The following is an 18,577-nucleotide window of genomic DNA, read 5'->3' as shown; positions in this document are numbered from 1 at the left end:
AAGCATGATTAAGAAATTAGGGGAAAAAATCCTATTGCAATTAGCAGAGGGTTAATACAACCATATAACCACAGTCAAAAGAAACCGATCAAATGAGGGGACTTCAAGTCTGGTGCAGCGTTGAGAATTCTCCCTCTCCCGACCCTGAGGATCAAATTCCAACAACGAGGTCAATGAAAACTAAAAAGGGTCTGCACCTTGACATCTTCCGGGTTCACGTCGGTAATCCCATTCCAGTTGTACAGCGATGCTATGTGGTTCAATAACTGCCCCGTAAAAAAACGCACCTTCTGGGTTTTTGTGATATTTTTATTGTGAACTACCTGAAAACAATAATAAAAACAAATGAAGTTCATGGAATTCAATTATTTTTTAAATGGTGCTGTTTTCTGATCATCATAAAAATAACGCATGCTAGTGGCAGAAAATTTGGTTTAAAAAAAGTAAAAACATAAAAGGGAAGTTCACCAATATTCCCAACCATCCTAGGACACCTAGTTATTATTTTGATACATTTCATTTCAGTCACCACCCACACCCACACAATATATATGTGTATGTATTAGTTATTTTTTGCCTGAGATTTTATTTATATGTGATTACTTATGAAACATAATCCTTTTCCACATCATTAAAAATCCCTGCAGAACATTTTGGGGGGCTAAATACCATTCTATCCTATGAGTGGACCACCACTTATCTAACCATTCCCCTGGTGTTTACAATTAGTTGTTTCTAAATTCTGGCTATTCTCCATAAAGCCGTGATTAGCATCCTTGAACAAAGTTTTCACTGCATCTGACTTTGGACTTGACTCTGGTTCCTGCAAGTGGAATTGTGGAACAAATTCTCAGCTCCACCCAAATCTACCCCCAGAATCCCTAGGGGTGTGGCCCAGGTATATATATTTCAAATACATTCCCCTAGTGGTTCTGATGCAACTCCCCCAGTTCAGAACAACCATACGTCAGGGTCCATGAACATATTTAAGACCTCTGACACATCCTGTCAGAACTGTTATCTTCCATAGGGGATACAACACTTCCTTCTCAAGAAAGTATCTGATTCAAAGCATCCTGGCTAGCACTGAACACTATTGTTTTTAAACATCAATGCTATTTTAGTAGGCAAAAAAATCTGTATGTCACTATTTGCATTACTTTAAATTAGGGTTTCTCAACCTCAGCTCCACTGACACTTGGGGCCAGGTAATTGTTTTGGGGGCCATCCTGGGCACTGCAGGATGTCTGGCAGCATCCCCTGCTGTCTCCTCACTAGGCACCTGTTGTACCTCCCCAGTTGTGACAATCCAAAATGTCTTCAGAGTTTGCCAAATGTCCCGTAGAAGGCAAAATTGCCACCAGTTGAGAATCGCTCTTTAAAATACTTTGAACATAAAGTCCTTTCATGCTTATTAGCCACTTTCATGTGGACTTTGGACAACATGTCATGTCGGGAGGGTCACAGAGTTTTTCTTACTGCTGATTTAAGGTGTTTCTGTGTTAAAGGCAGTGATCCTTTTAGCAAGTTTTCAAATATGGATGAGATGCTTGCAAAAGGCAGAATATGGAACATGACACAAAACAACCTTTTGCTAGCTATGTGAATGAAGTATTATTTATAATTGACAGCCCACGATGATCACTTTGGGTTGCTGTGAAATGTTGACCATCAGCTTTTCTGCTGCTGTAATAAAACAGCAGCCACGTCTGGACGTCACTGGCTGCTTCAGCTATTCCTTAACCTTCTAGTCTCGGGATATGCTCATCAACAAGAACAAGTTTCTGCTTAAGGAAGAAGTTCCCACTCAATCAATACAACAGTCTACGTAACGTAAGATGTTGTAGCTCTACAGTACTGTAAACACCGGAGAATATCTCCACGCTCGAGGGAAAACAGACAACAGAAACACTGATCACCAAGCACGTACCTTTGTTTTCAGTGTGGATAATAAAATATTGATGGTAGAGATCCTATCTTCCTTTATCCCTGAGCTAAAAATGCAAGGAATAAATTCTGAAAGTAAAAGTTTCAAAGCATTAAATTCAAAAATATTTTGAAAATGAGAATAGACGAGAGAATATTACTGTTTAAGTAGTACAGCAAACAATGCCTTTTACCTTTTCTTTTTTTTAAGTTTTTCTTTTTTTTTTTTAGCTACACAAGTTTCCAGTAGACATAACCACTTCCATGACATAAGAAATCAAGAAGCCAGGCACAGTGGCTCATGCCTGTAAACCCAGCACTATGGGAGGCCAAGAGTTCAAGAACAGCCTGGGCAATATAGCAAGACCCTGTCTCTAAAAAAAAATTTAAAAATGATCTGGGTATGGTGGTGCGCACATGTACTCTTACTGTAGTCTCAGCTACCTAGGAGGCTGAGGTGGCAGGATCAGTAGTACCCAGGAGTTTGAGGTTGCAGTAAGCTATGATTGCACCACCACACTCCAACCTAGGCAACAGAGCAAGACAGTGTCTCCAAAAAAACAAAACAAAACAAAAAAAACAAAAAGGAGGAAAGAAAAGAAATCAAGAGCACCTAAAGGTGAACCAATGACAGAACTTTTTAAGAAGTTCAGTAGGTCTTTAGTTCCATTTTGCTTTTCTTTTCTCATATTAAAATTAACTAAATACTATTTGAAAGAGAATGTATGGTATAACAAACTAATAAAATTTCTCGCTTAGACTTGCTGAGATATGTTTAAAGAGAAGGTCATCATTTTTTAAGTTGGCAGTAGAATTTTGGTTGATTTAGTTTGTTGACTTCTTGCTTTCTCTTCCTGCTTTTCAATCCCCAGGGAAATAGCCACCAGCGCTTGACACTATCATTATTAATGCAGTGGTGACAGTGGGCAGAAGCAGCAAAGCAATTACAATTTTCCTTGCTCCACACAGGCTTACTGGGCACACAGAATTTCTACAAAAGCAAATTCATTATTTGTGAAAAAGGAAAAATCAGAAAATACCAGACAAACCAAAAGAATAAGTCAAGGCCTCAGTACCGAGAAGTTGACACTGTTAACATTGTCTGAGTTAACTATTAACTTTCTCATGTATTCATGCTGTTCTATTTGAGTAAAATGAGATCGTACTTTACAGTTTTATAACTCAGTTTACACCTGATCATGTATCACTAAAAAACTTTGAAACCATTAAGTACAGCATTTTTTTTTTCTTTTTGAGACAGGGCCTCCCTCTGTCCTCCAAGCTAGAGTGCAGTGGTGCAATCTCGACTTACTGCAGCCTTGACATGCCAGGCTCAAGCAATTCTCCCACCTCAGCCTCCCAAGTAGCTGAGACAATAGGTACACGCCAACACGCCCAGTTAACTTTTGTATTTTTTTCTTCTGGTAGAGACAGAATCTCACTATGTTGCCCAGGACGGTCTCAAGAATTCCTGGGTTCAAGCAATCCTCCCGCCTCCACCTCCCAAAATGCTGGGATTACAGGCGTGAGCCACCACGGCCAGCCTCTAGAGTATTTTTAATCGCTGCATTCCGTCTTATGACCAGTCCCCTATTTGCTCAGCCAATCTCTTACTGGTGGATAGTTAGAAGTCCCATTTCCAGCTAATATAAATATTATTCCCTAACAAAACTTCTACTCACATCTGTAATTATTTCACTGGGATAAATGACTAGACATGGAATTGCAGGATCAAGTATCTTAAAAGTTGTTTTATCTTTTTTTTTTTATCCATTGTGCAACCCACTTCAGTGCCAGCAGCCTACGGGCACAGAGGCCAGGCAATGGTTCGGGGCTACAGTTTGCTCTGGCATGGGGTACTATGAGAGGCCCAGGGGGACGGGCCCATCATAAATCCAAACCCATGCATAAGCATCTTAAAAGTTTTAATGCGTACAGCCAAACTCCCAGCAGAAACATTAAACTGTAGCACGTTCCAGTCCCCTTCAACAGTGAAAATGGTACCAACTGTCCTGGAATAAAAGGCCAGATGGCTGAAATGACCCAGGGGAGTCTTAAGAAACTACTGGCCCTGGCAGCAGCAAAACATCCTGAACCTAGTTCCCAGTAACAAGTAGGAAAAAAAAATCTGTCTGCTGCATTATACAGAGACCACATCTCCACTCTCACGCTGACCACCACAGCAGCAATGGAGGGCCCCACACAGACCAGGCTGACTACAGACAGGGTGACCACCACCTGCACTCTTCTCCTAAATGGCCCCGGCAGTCACGTTCCAGGGGCAGTTCAGATCTCCCACCTGGGAGGGGGAAGAAGGACTGGAGACCCAAACATCCTGAGTACAGTACCCTGCTACTCCTCCTCAACAGCTCCCAGAGCTCCGGCCAGTCCACGGGACTGCTCTTCACCTCCAGACAGGCCAGGATTCCAGGGAATCTTACTGAGCAACTGCCATGTGCTGAGCTAAGTGCTGCCATTGATCATCTTACTGAATCTCTTGATAAAACGCAAGGGGCCCTAGCAGATTGAATGATGCCAAGCCTCACTCTAGGGACACAGACATCAGAAGGTGGTCAAGCTGGAATTCTCTGAAGCCCTGTTACTGCTATTCTCATAACACGGGGCTAAGCCACCAAAGAACTAACTTCATTTTTTAAAACTACAGCTCCCAAGGAAATCCAGGTAGCCAGGGCTATGAGTCTAAGTATGTTCCAGAGCCATAAAGCCTCCTTTGTTTGCCTGACCCTGCCTCTCTGAGGTCTGCATTTATCCTCTGTTACGGCCTCGCTCAGCACTCCAGATGGCATAACAGGACACCTCTGTTCACTCTGACCCGTGATATCAAAACGGTACTGACCAAGGCTTTGCACCCGCTCACCCATCTCCCTGCCCCATACCCTTCGATCTGGGGTACAGAGCAACTGCACAGGCTGCAGACCTTTTTCTAACTTGGAAGAAGCGGTTTGCAGCAGGGTTTTCAAAACTAATGGGCTTTCCTGAGGGACAAGGGGGTGCACCTACCTTTCACTTCCAACACCTGCACTATAGTGCTGTCATCACCCGCAATTAGAAAGGAGAGAGCAAACTGAATGTAGGCCTGCCGAACGTCGTACACTCCCTGGAGGACAAAGGAGACCTACATGTCACATGCATACTCCACACAGAGCCAGAGGAATCAGCAACACGGTGGCCAAGCACACCCCTCCCGTCTCCACATCACCAGCCCCCCGGCCTCGTCCCGTCACCAGGGGCTGCAAGTCTGAAACCAACGCTCATTCTTCACGGAAAGCAAACAATTTTTTCTATTCTCTTTCCCTGGTAATCTTCTCCACTTTTCCTTCTCTTTCAAGCCCTATTCTCAATACAAAAGTATGGGTAAAAAATAGCAGCGTTCCCTTCCCTGACTATAACACACATATTTTAGTTTCTTGGCCACTTTGGTGCAGAATAAGACTCTCAGCCTGCCTAGATCCATCTCCTCTCGCTTGCTAATGAAAATCATCTATGTTTTTGAAAATTCAGAGATGATGAAATGACTGGTACTGCTTTTGGTGAGACATCAATGTGGCGATGTCTGGTTTTTATTAGATACTATAAATAACTTATTAGCTCATACCACAAACCAAAGCACAGATGCCGTCACGTTACCAACCCTGTTAGGCCTTCCCAGGGTTGCAGCCAGCACTGTCCCACAGGCATCAGCCACCACCTAGGGCAGTGGGCACGTTTGGGGAGGGCCCCAACACCGTGACAGCAGCCGATGCCTCTAGGGAAGTCGCTGGTCAACTTCCCCTCCCAGTATCACTAAGACAAATCTGTGTCACATCACTCCTCATTTTGTATCTAAGGAACTCAAGGCATATGGTCATGTCAGTCTCCTATCAGCTGTTCCAGAACTAGCATGAGTGCCTAGATCCTCCACTGCTTACGCCCAGCAGTATTCTCTACTTCACAGTTACTCCAAAGACACCTTCATTCACTGCCGAGAAATAAGTTAGTATCACAACAAATCATTGCCCCAAAATGCCTGGGAAAATTAAGGAGTAATCTCTGCCTTCCAGATAGTTCTGATCCACTTAGTAGTAGCAGGAGAGGTGGTGGAGTAGCAGTGACGATGAGGAGGAGGAGGAGGAGAACAATGTTTACAGAGCACTTACTATGTGCCAAGCACTATACCAAATGCTGCACATCTGTGATCTCATTTACTCCTCATAACAGCCTGAGGGAAAGATGCCCACACCACACCCATTTTACAGACGAGAAAACTGAGGGGTCAAAAATTCAGCCGGATACAGTGGCTCACGCCTATAATCCCAGCACATTGGGAGGCCAAGCAGGGCAGATCATTTGAGGTTAGGAGTTCGAAACCAACCCAGCCAACGTGGTGAAACCCTGTCTCTACTAAAAATACAAAAATTAGCTGGGTATGGTGGTAGGCGCCTATAATTCCAGCTACTCGGGAGGCTGAGACAGGAGAATCACTTGAGCCCGGGAGGCAGAGCTTGCAGTGAGCAGAGATCGCGCCACTGCACTCCAACCTGGGCGACAGAGGAAGACTCCATCTCAAAAAAAAAAAAAAAAAATTCACCCGAGGTCACACAGCTAATTAAGTACCACAACTGAGATAAGAAGTAATTGTACAAACATACTACTTATGTTCAACTACAGAGTTCTTCCTTCTTCACAAGATTCTGTGGCATTTTCCATTTTCATTTCACTTTTTCTCAGGGTGCAACGACCATACTTGGCACCAGTTAGGTCTCTGTGCAAGTCTTTAGTTAATTCCATCTTATTTTGTTGGGTCTATGTTCCTTCCGGAGAAAAGGAAGGCTATCCAACCCATGCTCCCTGATACGTAGATCAAGGCCTTACACACTCTTTACATTTATTGAGTCTATCCCTGTACATGCCACACAGCATCTCAGCAAGACCTTATTACACCAATGCGGGTTTCTCCCAAAAGTGAGAGCTTCAAACTATCCACTCTGTTCTGAGGACCTACCTGTGTGACTCATCACAATAAGGAGTTTGCGTCCAATGATCACGTGTGCTGAGAATGTGCAGCACTTCCATAGTGTCAGCAACGCTCCAGTGCCTTAACCCACCAATTCACTTTTTATAAAACACTCACTGCATTCAAGATGCCATCATCTCAGGCTAAGGGAGGGTACAAAGTTAACCAAGATGTTGTCCCTGTCCTCAGGAAATTTAAGCTGCTCCCAAGCCATCTCTATGCCTCACGGTTCAAATAAACATGCTATCTAATTCAAGCAGTTAATGTTCCTGATCTACACATGCCTTGTGTTCCAGATAAATGCTGGTAAAATGCTAAAACTTGCCTGGCAAAATTAAATTAAGTTCTGTCTTTTCCCTGCTAGTGGAAAGTTCCTGTGCTTTTATTTTTAGTCCATTGAAGTAACAGTACTGGGAGTCAGGACTCTGGAATGCTGGTCCAGGTTTTCTGCCATTCTAGATCTTTCTATCCTGCTGGTACACAGCAGAACTAGACCTCCTGCGGATCCCTCCAGCAATGAATTTATAAATGAAAAGGTTTTAGTTATCACCTCCCGGCTTCCATCTTTTATATCCTAGACAACTCCAAATTTTCTGTCCTGACGTGATGGAGGAACTGGGTAAGATCCCCAGGACACAGCAGCTGCCCGCTCTAGGCTCTGCCACTGCCGTCTCCAGCCCACTCCATTCTCTGTCTCCAGTCTACTCCATCAAAGGCGTCCCACTCCTACTGCAAGTGGGCCACATGCCTGCTCCTCATTCCCACCCTGTGACCTCACAGGGTTATTATTCCAGGAAGAAAACGTCCTGAACTCTTCAGGGCTTATTCTGCAAAACACCGTCTAAAATAGACCAAAATACATTTGGTAAAACTGCTCTTTGGCACAGGATTTTAACAATGCTTTCTTTGGCTGGATGAATAATATCTATAATCCTCCTTCTTCATGAGGCTTTAATAATGTCCTCTGAAATGTTAACATATATTCATTTAAAAAAAAAAAAATCCCTGCCAGCACTTCAACAACTAAATGGCATAAAACAAACAAACAAACAAAAAAAAGCAGGGGATGGAGTGAGGGAGAAAAACTCAGGCTCAAAAGGGATCAAAGATATTTAAGAAACATATCAGCCAAATGCAATGTAGACTTTGTTCGGATCCTGATCTGAACCACAAGGTGTAAAAACATTCTTGAAACGGAAAAAACCTGAGACCAAACTGAGTAATAGATGATAGTGAGAAATTATTAATGGGTTAGGCGTGATAATGGCACTGTGGTTTCTGTTCTTTAAAGGGTCTTTTTCTGTTAGAGTACATGCTGAAATATTTATAGTGAAATATGATTCGCGTCTGGGATTTGCTATAATCGACTGCCCCAGAGGAAACTAAAAAGGTGGAGGGTGGCGACAATGGCTGAAGCTGGACAGCTGGTATAGGGGTTCCTTACGCTGCTCTATTTTTAAATGTGCCTAACAGTTCCTTATTAAATGTAATGTCTCAACTCCATTTCCTGTAACATATAAGGTATCTAAGATACTTATTACAGATTACACAATGAGAGTAAAAACACTTTTGACTTGACTGTAACTCCCATTTTACAGATCCTGGAGAGGTAAAATAATGTGCCGAGACCCTGAGATGAAACAACTCGTGCGTGGCCCTGCAGTCAGGGTTCAGGACGGGAAGCCCTAGTCGGCCTTTCCCACGCTCTCTGGGCTCCTGGAGTCTATTTCACTCAGACAGCTGGGAGGGCTGACATCAAAAGAGATGGGTGGGGAGGGCATCTGATGGATAATTACTGCCAGGCTTACTGCCAGGTAAGACCAAAGAACCGTGATATTTGCCCTAGTCTGCAAATAGCACACACATTCTTTTTATTAGAAACGTATTTAAATGTCAGGAGCCATTATTCATTGAATGGAATTTGTTGACACATGGATAAAGCGTAGTATCTAAGAGACATTAAGACCTGGAATTTTTTTCCTTAGAGAATACCTTATTTGTAATTCCAGTAAAACCCTCAACACCAGGCCAATCTCGCAGAGCCATAAAAGCTACTTGGTATTATCAACCTTTTAGTCCAATTCCTGGCAATGTAGAAACTTCTAGTTCCCAGGGATACTGACAGAACAAGGTGGCACGGGGTTATAGAAGTGAATTACTCTAATGTGGTTCTCCACCGCGGCAGATGGGATGGGCTGATATCTGTATCCTTATTCTTTACGTTCAGGAAGAGGGTGACACTCTGGCCAGGGCTGTTCACAGCACTGAATTCCAGCAGGGGAGCTGATATGGCAACCAGAAGATGCCCTTCCACAGACAACCTGCAGCCAGCACACGTGACGGGAGGATGCCCTCGCTCAAGCTCAGGAGTCCTCAAAGTGTGCCTGCTCCCCAAGAACCTTTCCAAACCTAAGTGAAATTTCAAAAGTCACCAGGGAATTTTTGTTTCACAGGTTTCCTGAAAACCAACCATCCACACTCCCATTTTATTGGGCACAATCCAACCCTCACCCATCACGAGATTACAACTGGGAGGCAAAAGTCACTTATTAAAAAGTCATGGAAGTCCTCTTTGAGGACGTCACTGGCTTAGAGCTTCAAGGGCTTTCTCCGAGGTGGGCAGAGCAGGAACAGAGGACGGGGACACGCTACGAGCTTCAGGGCCATGGGCACATGGAGGGTATTTCGTTTACTTAGGAGAGGAGCTGCCCACAGCTAAGTCATCCTCACATCTCACTCAGCCCCCAAGAGCTTCCTCAGATGTCCCCGTTGTTCAGGCTCTGCCAGGTTCTGGCCCTGTCGCCAGCCTGAAGTGAGTCCTATCCTCACAGACAGATCCTGTGGCTGCTGACACACGCCCTTCTGCACAGACACCTCTCATTCCATCTGTGTGGGGATCAGGGCCAGAGAATGGAGGAAAACCCACTGCAATCCTCCAAGGGAAGGAGATCCATGGAAGGCACGAGATACTGTGGTCCCCTCACCTTTGAATCCCTCTTGATCACCAAGGTGTACAAGGTCTTTTTATTCAAATCAAAATGGCTGCAGACATCCCTGGCAGCTTCCGGACCCTGGGTCACCATGGCGGCCATCAGGCTCAGGCAGGCGCGAGCCAACCTGTACAGGGAGCCAGAGGAAATCAGACACGTCAGCAACAGCAGAAGCAGAGCCGCCTCACCACAAAGCCAGCTGCAAGCTGCTTGTATTATTTGCTATTTCCAAACCAGAAAAAAAGAAGGAAAAAGACACGCCATTTTTTAAGCGGAAAAAAAAAAAAAAAGCATAAAGATTCAAAATAAGGGTCAAAATTAAAACTAAGTAGGATTAAGATTATAAACACGAGATTTGAAGAAGATGGACATTTCTCTCTGGAGCGAGCCATCATGTGATCAACAGACCACACCTCAGTCCCCGTGACTGCAGGATACAGATGACGACTTCTTCACAAAGGCATCTCCGAACGCGATCGTGGCTGTCTTTCCGTTCTGCAGTTACCCAGATTCCATGGTTTTCTGAGAACCTGCTACATGCAAGGCCCTGTTATCTAGGGGAAGGTGGCATTTACAACACAGGCAAGGCCCTGCCACATGCACCTCGGATTCCAGTAGGGGGAGTCAGTCAACAGATATCGCAGCAAGGACAGTAGCAGGCAGGACAAGAGGGACAAGGGATAAGTGAGAGAGGAATCAGGGACAGCCAGGGCTGGTCCACAAAGGAAGGGGGCAGAGACTCGGTCACTGTGGCCTCAGAAACAGCTCAGCTCTCCTCTAGCCATAAAGGTAATAACCACATGCACCTGCGGAGAGCTGAACGCAGACCAAACCCAAAGGCCCGTCCTTGGTCACGCAAGGGCAGACAGCCTACCTGTAACCCGAGGCATACAGGGACTCACAGATGAGCTTCATGTGGTTGTTCATCAGCTTTTTCACAATGTTGGTTCCCACAACATGGAAATGTGAAAGATCACTTGCTGTCCGCAATAATATGGCCTCAAAAACTTGAAATATTAACACCGTCTGCAAAGACAGAATTGAAACGCATAGAAATTGTATCATTTCTATTCCTACTGTACGTACATGCTCCTTTTGTCTTAGTCATAGTTACTTGCAGGCTTAAAGCCTTTTAACATGCAGGATGAGGCCCACCCAGATCCTGAGTCAAAGGTGACAGCTTGGCAGGCTGACCCGCGGGACCCAGGGTCTGCATGTAGCCCTGCTCCCACAGCCCAGCAAAATAAAGAACAGCTTGTCGGGGCTGCGCACGGTGGCTCACGCCTGTAATCCCAACACTTCGAGAAGCCGAGGCGGGCGGATCACGATGTCAGGAGATTGAGACCATCCTGGCCAACACGGTGAAACCCTGTCTCTACTAAAAATACAAAAAATTAGCTAGGCATGGTGGCGGGGGCCTATAGTCCCAGCTACTCGGGAGGCTGAGGCAGAAGAATGGCGTGAATCCGGGAGGCGGAGCTTGTGGTGAGCAGAGATTGTGCCACTGCACTCCAGCCTGGGTGACGGAGCCAGACTCTGTCTCAAAAATAAATAAAAATAAAGAACAGCTTGTTTAAAATTACAGAAAATCAAATGAGAAAATCAAATCAAATGAAGTGACAGGACTCACTTCAGGCTGGCGATAAGGCCAGAATGAGAAGAAAATTCTCTTCATGACTGGGCCTCATTGCTTTAGAGATAATCAGGTCTACATCCTTATAGCAATAACCCTGAGATTTCAACAGGCACATAAATATCCCAATGTTCAATCTCTTTGGAATCAGAAAACAATCATCAATTCCTTATGTGTTGTGAGTCTGTGACATCACGTGTTTATCTGTTTCCCTTTTGTTTAAACCATACTGAAACCAAGTGCATTTTGATTAGGAATCTATTATCCTTCTTTCCGATAGCATTCATCAGCTGTTAATAATAAGTGAGAATTTTCCACTAAAATGCTTTCAAAGGTCATGGAGGCAAAAAATGAATACATTCCTACAGCACAGGGACAAAGCATCATTTTCTACAGAAAGTTGGTAATGGAAATTTCTATCACATTTTTCCTCATCAAACTTAACAGCAGCATTAACTTTTCTTCTCTTCATCAAGCCACGTAAGGAACAACATACTTCACTTTCAGGTCGTTTCTCTCCACTTAGGAGCTGGAAAATTTCTGCACACTCAACAGAAATCTTTATATACCCTTCCACAACATCATACACATCTTCTCGTGGTAGCTTCTTGGCAGCAGACACAAACGCTTCCAGGCCTGGAAAAAAAAGTTATGTTCAAACGTTAACAAGGTCAGTCTTAGAAACAATCACATCCACCACTGCAACCTGCTTTCCCTATTCTGTGACCTTCCCCGATCCACCTACACTGCACAGAAGCTACTATGAATGCTATCAACTGAACTGTTTCTCTCCAAAATTCATGTTGAACCCCTAAGCCCGGCCGGGCGTGGTGGCTCACGCCTGTAATTCCAGCACTTTAGGAGGCTGAGGTGGGCGGATCACCTGAGGTCAGGAGTTCGAGACCAGCCTGGCCAACATGGTGAAACCCCGTCTCTACTAAAAATACAAAAATTAGCCGGGCGTGGTGGCACATACCTGTAGTCCCAACTACTTGGGAGGCTGAGGCAGGAGAATTGTTTGAACCCAGGTGGCAGAGGTTGCAGTGAGCCAAGACAATGCCATTGCACTGTCTTGGGTGACAGAGTGAGACTCTGTCTCAGAAAAAGAAAAGAAAAGGAGAGGAGAGGTGGGGAGGGAAGGAGAGGGGAGGGGAGGGGAGCGGAGAGGAGAAAAGAAACCCGAATCCCTAAAAAGACAGTATTTGGAGATACAGCCTTTTAGGAGATAATTCAGGTTAAATGAGGTCATGAGGGTGAGGTCCTAATCTAATAGGATTGGTGTCCTTATAAGAGAAGGAGGAGACATCAGAGAGCTCCCTCTCTGCATGTGGACAGAGGAAAGGCCATGTGAGGACACAGCAAGAGGGCAGTTGTCTGCAAGCCAGGATGTGCCCTTACCAGGATGTGACTCCGCTAATGCCTTGACCGTGGACATGGCCTTCAGAACCATGAGAAAATAAATTATTCTTGTTAAGCCACTCAGTCTACAGTATTTTGTTATGGCTGCCCTAGTAGATTAATCCACGTGGACATCATGAACACACTTAGAAACCACGAAGGCAATACAGGAACAAGACAAACTGCGTGCCAATGTGACTCCCAGGTTTGAGTATTGACTCTGGCAATGATTCGTCTGGATCCCCACACAGCTTTTGTTCCCTCAACTATAGAATGGGTATAACAAGAAAAACCATATAGAGCATGGTAATGAAACATCACCAACAGCTTTACTTACATGACATCAGTTAATTATCACTGCAACCCTCCACCCTAGGTATGAGTATTTTTTTCCCTAGGTACTAGTATTTCACAGATGAGAAAACTAAGGCCCTTGTCCAAAGGTACACAGCTTAGGAGAGACAGAGCCAGGACTCCAATCCAGACAGTCTGGCTCCAGAGCCCATATTCTTCCTCCACGAACCAGATGATTCCTGGCCATGCAATGGAGCTGACGCCTGCTGCTCTGAGTGCAGTGGCACACGGAGTGTCCGTGCTGCGCCTGGCCCACGGTCAGCATGCCAAGCATCAGCTAACATCAGTGCTCTTCAAAACCCAAAGGGGGGAACTCCACTCAAGTATTTCCCCATAAGGTCAGACCCCAGAAGTCCCCCACTCAAAAATCTCCCGTCTCAACGGCCTGAGGATTCTACTACCCTTCCCGCAATTAATACAACCTCCCCTCCCACACCACTGACACCTGAATCTGAACACCCGCCACAACCCCACTCAACCAACAGGGAGCCACCTGTGTGCTGCTGCCCACGAAATTCTCCTGCCAGAACCTGTTCTATAAAACTGCCTCTCAGAGAATCACTTGAACTTGCCTCTTGGAGAATTGCTTGAACCTGGGAGGTGGAGGTTGCAGTGAGTTGAGATCGCACCACTCCACTCCAGTCTGGCAACAGAGGGAGGCTCTGTCTCAAAAACAGAACAAAACAAAAAAACCCTGCCTGTCTCTGGTTCTACTCTCTGGGCCGCGCTTCTCAACACTAGGAAGGCAGGGCACGGCAGTGTTTGGAAGCCGCATGAGAGCATGAGCTACAGGTAACACATCTTACTGGGGCCTTCATCTCCTCTGGGGAAGTAGAGACTTCACCTTATTTGAAAAAAAAAAAAAACAGACGAAGGGACTAAATATTTCTATTAAAACACACTTAGTAATTATCAATACAGTAAAATGCAAAATGCCACGACCTTTGAGAAACACACTACAGTCTTCCTAGACACATCAGAACAGGGTGGTCTGCTTTAGGGAGTGCCCAGGCATCCCCAGGGGGTCCTTCCCCCTCTGCCTTGGGGCCAGAGGCAAGGGATCTAATCCTTCTTTCCCACACCAGCTGCCATCACCCTAGTCGGCACCTCTGAAGACCAAACACTTCCTTTAACCTCTCTCCAGAAATGACAGTTTCGAGATCCTTCTATGTTCAGGTCACTTTCTATGTTCCCTTGAAGCATGAGGCCCAGAACAGGGCTCGGTACTGCAGGTGAGCTCCACTAGCTGAGCAGAGAGGACCAACACATCCTTCCTCTTGGACAGCAATTCTGCATGTCGCAGATTCAAGTCCAGATGCTGCTAAGCAACATCTGCCCAGGGACGCATGAGCAGGACCTTACACCAAAAACACAGCAGGTAAGAACACAAACTGGAGCCAGACTCCTGGGCACGCATCCCTGCTCGGCCACTTACTAGCTGCATGGTACTGAGTAACAATGAACTCTGAGCTTTGGGTACCTGACCTGTATAACAGCACAAGAACAGAACCTACCTGACAGGGTTTGTATGAAGGGTAAAAAGGCTAGTTTACACATAAAGCCTCCAGCATCACACTTATGGCAAGGTAAACCCTCAAAACATAAGAAGCCCCCCAGGTGTCCTCAGCAGCAGCAGTGAAAATCCGGTCACATTCGGTCTCTGCCAGCCTCACAGGCGTTTTCAGATCCCATTTGATGCTGCAACATTTTCCGCAGCAACCACCGTCATTCCTTTAACAGTCACCAAGGGAGTGCATCTGCTATGCCAGGCGCTGCTCTGAGCGTCAGGGCCAGACTCCATCACTGCTGTCTGCAGCATGGTCTGGTGGAGATTATGAGCAAGAGCCATGGGTGTTCTGGCCGAGGTGACTGTGGGTCACAGGATTCAACCGGCACAGGCACCCTGGAGTCATGCATAATACCTGCTCTGTCCCTCAAGAAAACACAGAATGCAGGTGATAGCAAGGGCTGTTAATGCAGAAAGAGCAGTGCAACTACTTACTCTTTTTTCAGGAATTATTCGCCAAACTCTAGCATGTAACTCCCAGCATTCCAGAGTAGTACAGGGTGGAAACCGCTGGCCTGTTACATTTGCCGTCTCTTGGCAGGTTCATCTTTCCATACACCATTTACTGGGCACCTACCACGTGCTCCAGGCATCACAGGGAGTGCCCAAGATGTGCTGGTGAGCAAATTAGAAATGGCCTCTACCCACAAGGTGCTTACAATCTAATGGTAGAGACCAACGTGAATATGTGTTAAGCACCTACCGCAATCACTTACATAGACACATATGGCACCTGTAGGAAGTACTATCAAGCAAACATCAAGAGTGTAATGAGGGCTGTAACTAGGGAACATGATCTAGATTAGAGGGTTGGGAAGGTTTCCTCTGAAGAAGTAATGCTGAACCTATTATTAATAATAGTAAACATAAGTACTGAGGGGGCAGAGAGTGAGACCACATTCCAGGCCCCAAGGCTGGAGGGTACAGAGTGTGACTGGAGCCAGACGAGTGGGGAAGGGTGATTGAGTGAGCGAGGAGGGTAGCCTGAGATGAAGTCAAAGCAGCAGGCAGGGCTAGATGAAGCAATGGAAATGACTTTGGATTTTATCCCAACGGCACTGGGACACCACTGAAGGGTGTCACGAGAGGAGTGACATAATCAGATTTGGAGTTTTAAAGGATCATCTGACTGCTGCACACAGCACGGGCTGTAGGGAAGCAAGTGCAAGAGAGACCAATTCTGGGCAACTCCAGCCAGGGTCCCAGCCGGGACCGATGATGCCTGGACTAGAATGACGATGAAGGAAAGAGGGGGAGCAGACGGACTCCAGAAATTCTCAGGAGGAGAATCAACCAAGGCCAGGGGATAGACCGATGCAGACGGAGGGTTCTGGCAGGAACATCCAGGTAATCAGAATTACCACTTAATGCAGTGGGGAAACCAAAAGCAATGCGGGGAGAAGGGGATCAAGAGTTTAACCATTAGTGTACTCTGTTACAGTATGGCCTTTTCTCTATCACCAGTGGAGTCATGGGAAAACATTCTCAAAGGAATTGGCTTGGAGCCAAACCCTTCTTGATGGTGGATCCTCCCACAGGCTGACATTGATCCACTCTGGAATATCCTCCCTCCTTACCAATCTAACCCTGCAGCTCTTGTTCCTCCACCACACGAACCCTTCCCTCATCAGAACCCTTCCCTCACATGCCTAGTGAAAACAAAGTCTCCTAACAGCCATCAACTTCACTTCCCTGATCCTCCAGCAATCCTATCATAGGTTACGAGAGCATATCAAGAGGAAGAGAGGAGGAGAGAATTCAAGATACAGACCAGACTCAAACACAAGTTCAACACAGCCTCAAACAAGAGATCCACACTTTCACCCACTGACTCAGCTTTGCCCCATCTTTCAACTACTCACTTACACCCATGGGCTGTCAACCCAGGTTTCCTTCTGACACGTGTTCACATGATGTAGCACCTGAATGTCATGAGACTCTCTGTGCAAGACCATGAAATATAGATACTACATCTTTTTAACAATTAAACGTGCTCTTTCTTCTGCCAGAAAGGTTCCTGTCCCTGTCCCATCCTAGAATCCTTTTGAAAAGCCACTTCCTCAGGGGAGCCTTCTTTGAGCTCCCAGATTAGATCCAAGGCCTGCTAAACACCCTCAGGCACCATGTACCTCTCCTTTGGAAAACTCATGCTTGAAACTCTATGTATATGATTTTGCTGACCGATATCTGCCTTCCCCACTCGACTGGACTGTTTGTAAAGCCCCACAATGCCAGAGGCTTTTTAAGATTTTTACTCATCACTTTCTCTCTACCCTAGCAAATAATAGCCTCTAGTAATACTTAATGAGGCTGGGCGTGGTGGCTCATGCCTGCAATCCCAGTAGTTTGGGAGGCCGAGGCAGGCAGATCACCTGAGGTCAGGAGTTCCAGACCAGCCTCAACATGGAGAAACCCCATCTCTACTAAAAATACAAAATTAGCCGGGCGTGGTGGTACATGCCTGTAATCCCAGCTACTTGGGAGGCTAAGGCAGAAGAACTGCTTGAACCTGGAGGCGGAGGCTGCAGTGCGCCAAGATCGCACCATTGCACTCCAGCCTGGGCAACAAGAGCGAATCTCCGTCTCAAAAATAAATAAATAAAAAATAATGAATTCGGAAATATATAACTCTATGCTAATGTAAGTATCATCTTCCTAGCTGTGACTAGCAAGTCATAGGTATCAAAAGTTTAAAAACAGGCCAGGTGTGGTGGCTCATGCCTATACTCCCAGCCCTTTGAGAAGACAAGCTGGGACGACTGCTTGAGACTGGGAGTTCGAGGGCAGCCTGGACAATATAGTGAGATTCCATCTCTACAAAAAGTGGAAAAAAAAAAAAAACACATAGCTGGGAACGGTGGTGTGCATCTACAGTGTCAGCTACCTGGGGGGCTGAGGTGGGAGGACAGCGTAAGCCCAGAAGTTCAAGGCTGCAGTGAGCCATGATTGTGCCACTGCACTTCATTCAGCCTGGGCAACACAGCAAGACCCTGTCTGTTTAAAAAAAAAAAAAAATCAGGACAAAAATTGAAGTTGAAGCTATTTTGGCCATTAATTTAATACTTTATTTATCCTGAGAGAAAAACTGCCCCTGTTTTACGTTAGAGCAATGCTTCCACATGGCAACACGTTCAATTGCGTTTTTCCCAAACCATGTTACTTTCCAAACGATTAAAAGTAGTCGTGAAGGATGGTCACACTTTACAAAAAGTGTAATTATAGAGTCGACTCCATCTCAGTCATTGGCCCATTCCTGGTAAACTGACAAGTAGCTGTGGTGGCTTCCAGCAGCCTGTTACAAGTTATCAAGTCAGTATGAGTGTTGGGGGATGGAAGCTCTTGAAAAAACGGTGCTGACGCCCCAAGGAGTAGCAAAGTGTATCATGAACCGTCCTGAGCTGACTCGGTAAGGACTCAACAGAGAAGGACACTTCATTTACTTCCCTGACAACTGCAATAAAATTTAGAGCTAGCGGAGGGATGCTGCCTGGGCAACGGAAATAAATGTGTTGTAACATGAAACGGTCCCAATCAAGCAAGTCGGGGCCCCCTCGCTATCGCCGACAGTCCAGAGCAAGGAAGTACAGAGCAGTCCTGAACCTCAGTTTTCTGCAAACCAGAGGCTTGCCACTTTTCTGCAAACCAGAGGCTTGCTACTGAGCCCAGGTGACCCGAAAGCTGCAGAAAAGAGAGGT

At 45.6% G+C, this 18,577-nt stretch overlaps 1 protein-coding gene across 1 annotated transcript in view; it reads right to left on the bottom strand.

The window, feature by feature from the left end:
• The window catches only part of URB1 (URB1 ribosome biogenesis 1 homolog (S. cerevisiae)), an 82,535-nt gene that overhangs the window by 62,771 nt on the left and 1,187 nt on the right, over positions 1–18,577 (bottom strand). The window contains exons 2-7 of the mRNA XM_011989048.1: positions 12,060–12,199; positions 10,805–10,956; positions 9,925–10,057; positions 4,948–5,044; positions 1,931–2,016; positions 198–323 (exon numbers count right to left, since the gene is read on the bottom strand). Coding sequence (XP_011844438.1) covers positions 198–323; positions 1,931–2,016; positions 4,948–5,044; positions 9,925–10,057; positions 10,805–10,956; positions 12,060–12,199 — 734 coding nt within the window. The remainder of the gene's footprint in view (positions 1–197; positions 324–1,930; positions 2,017–4,947; positions 5,045–9,924; positions 10,058–10,804; positions 10,957–12,059; positions 12,200–18,577) is intronic.

Source organism: Mandrillus leucophaeus, unplaced genomic scaffold (assembly GCF_000951045.1).
Source record: "Mandrillus leucophaeus isolate KB7577 unplaced genomic scaffold, Mleu.le_1.0 Scaffold345, whole genome shotgun sequence".
Taxonomy (NCBI): Eukaryota; Metazoa; Chordata; class Mammalia; order Primates; family Cercopithecidae; genus Mandrillus; species Mandrillus leucophaeus.
This window is presented reverse-complemented; position numbering and strand designations above follow the sequence as displayed.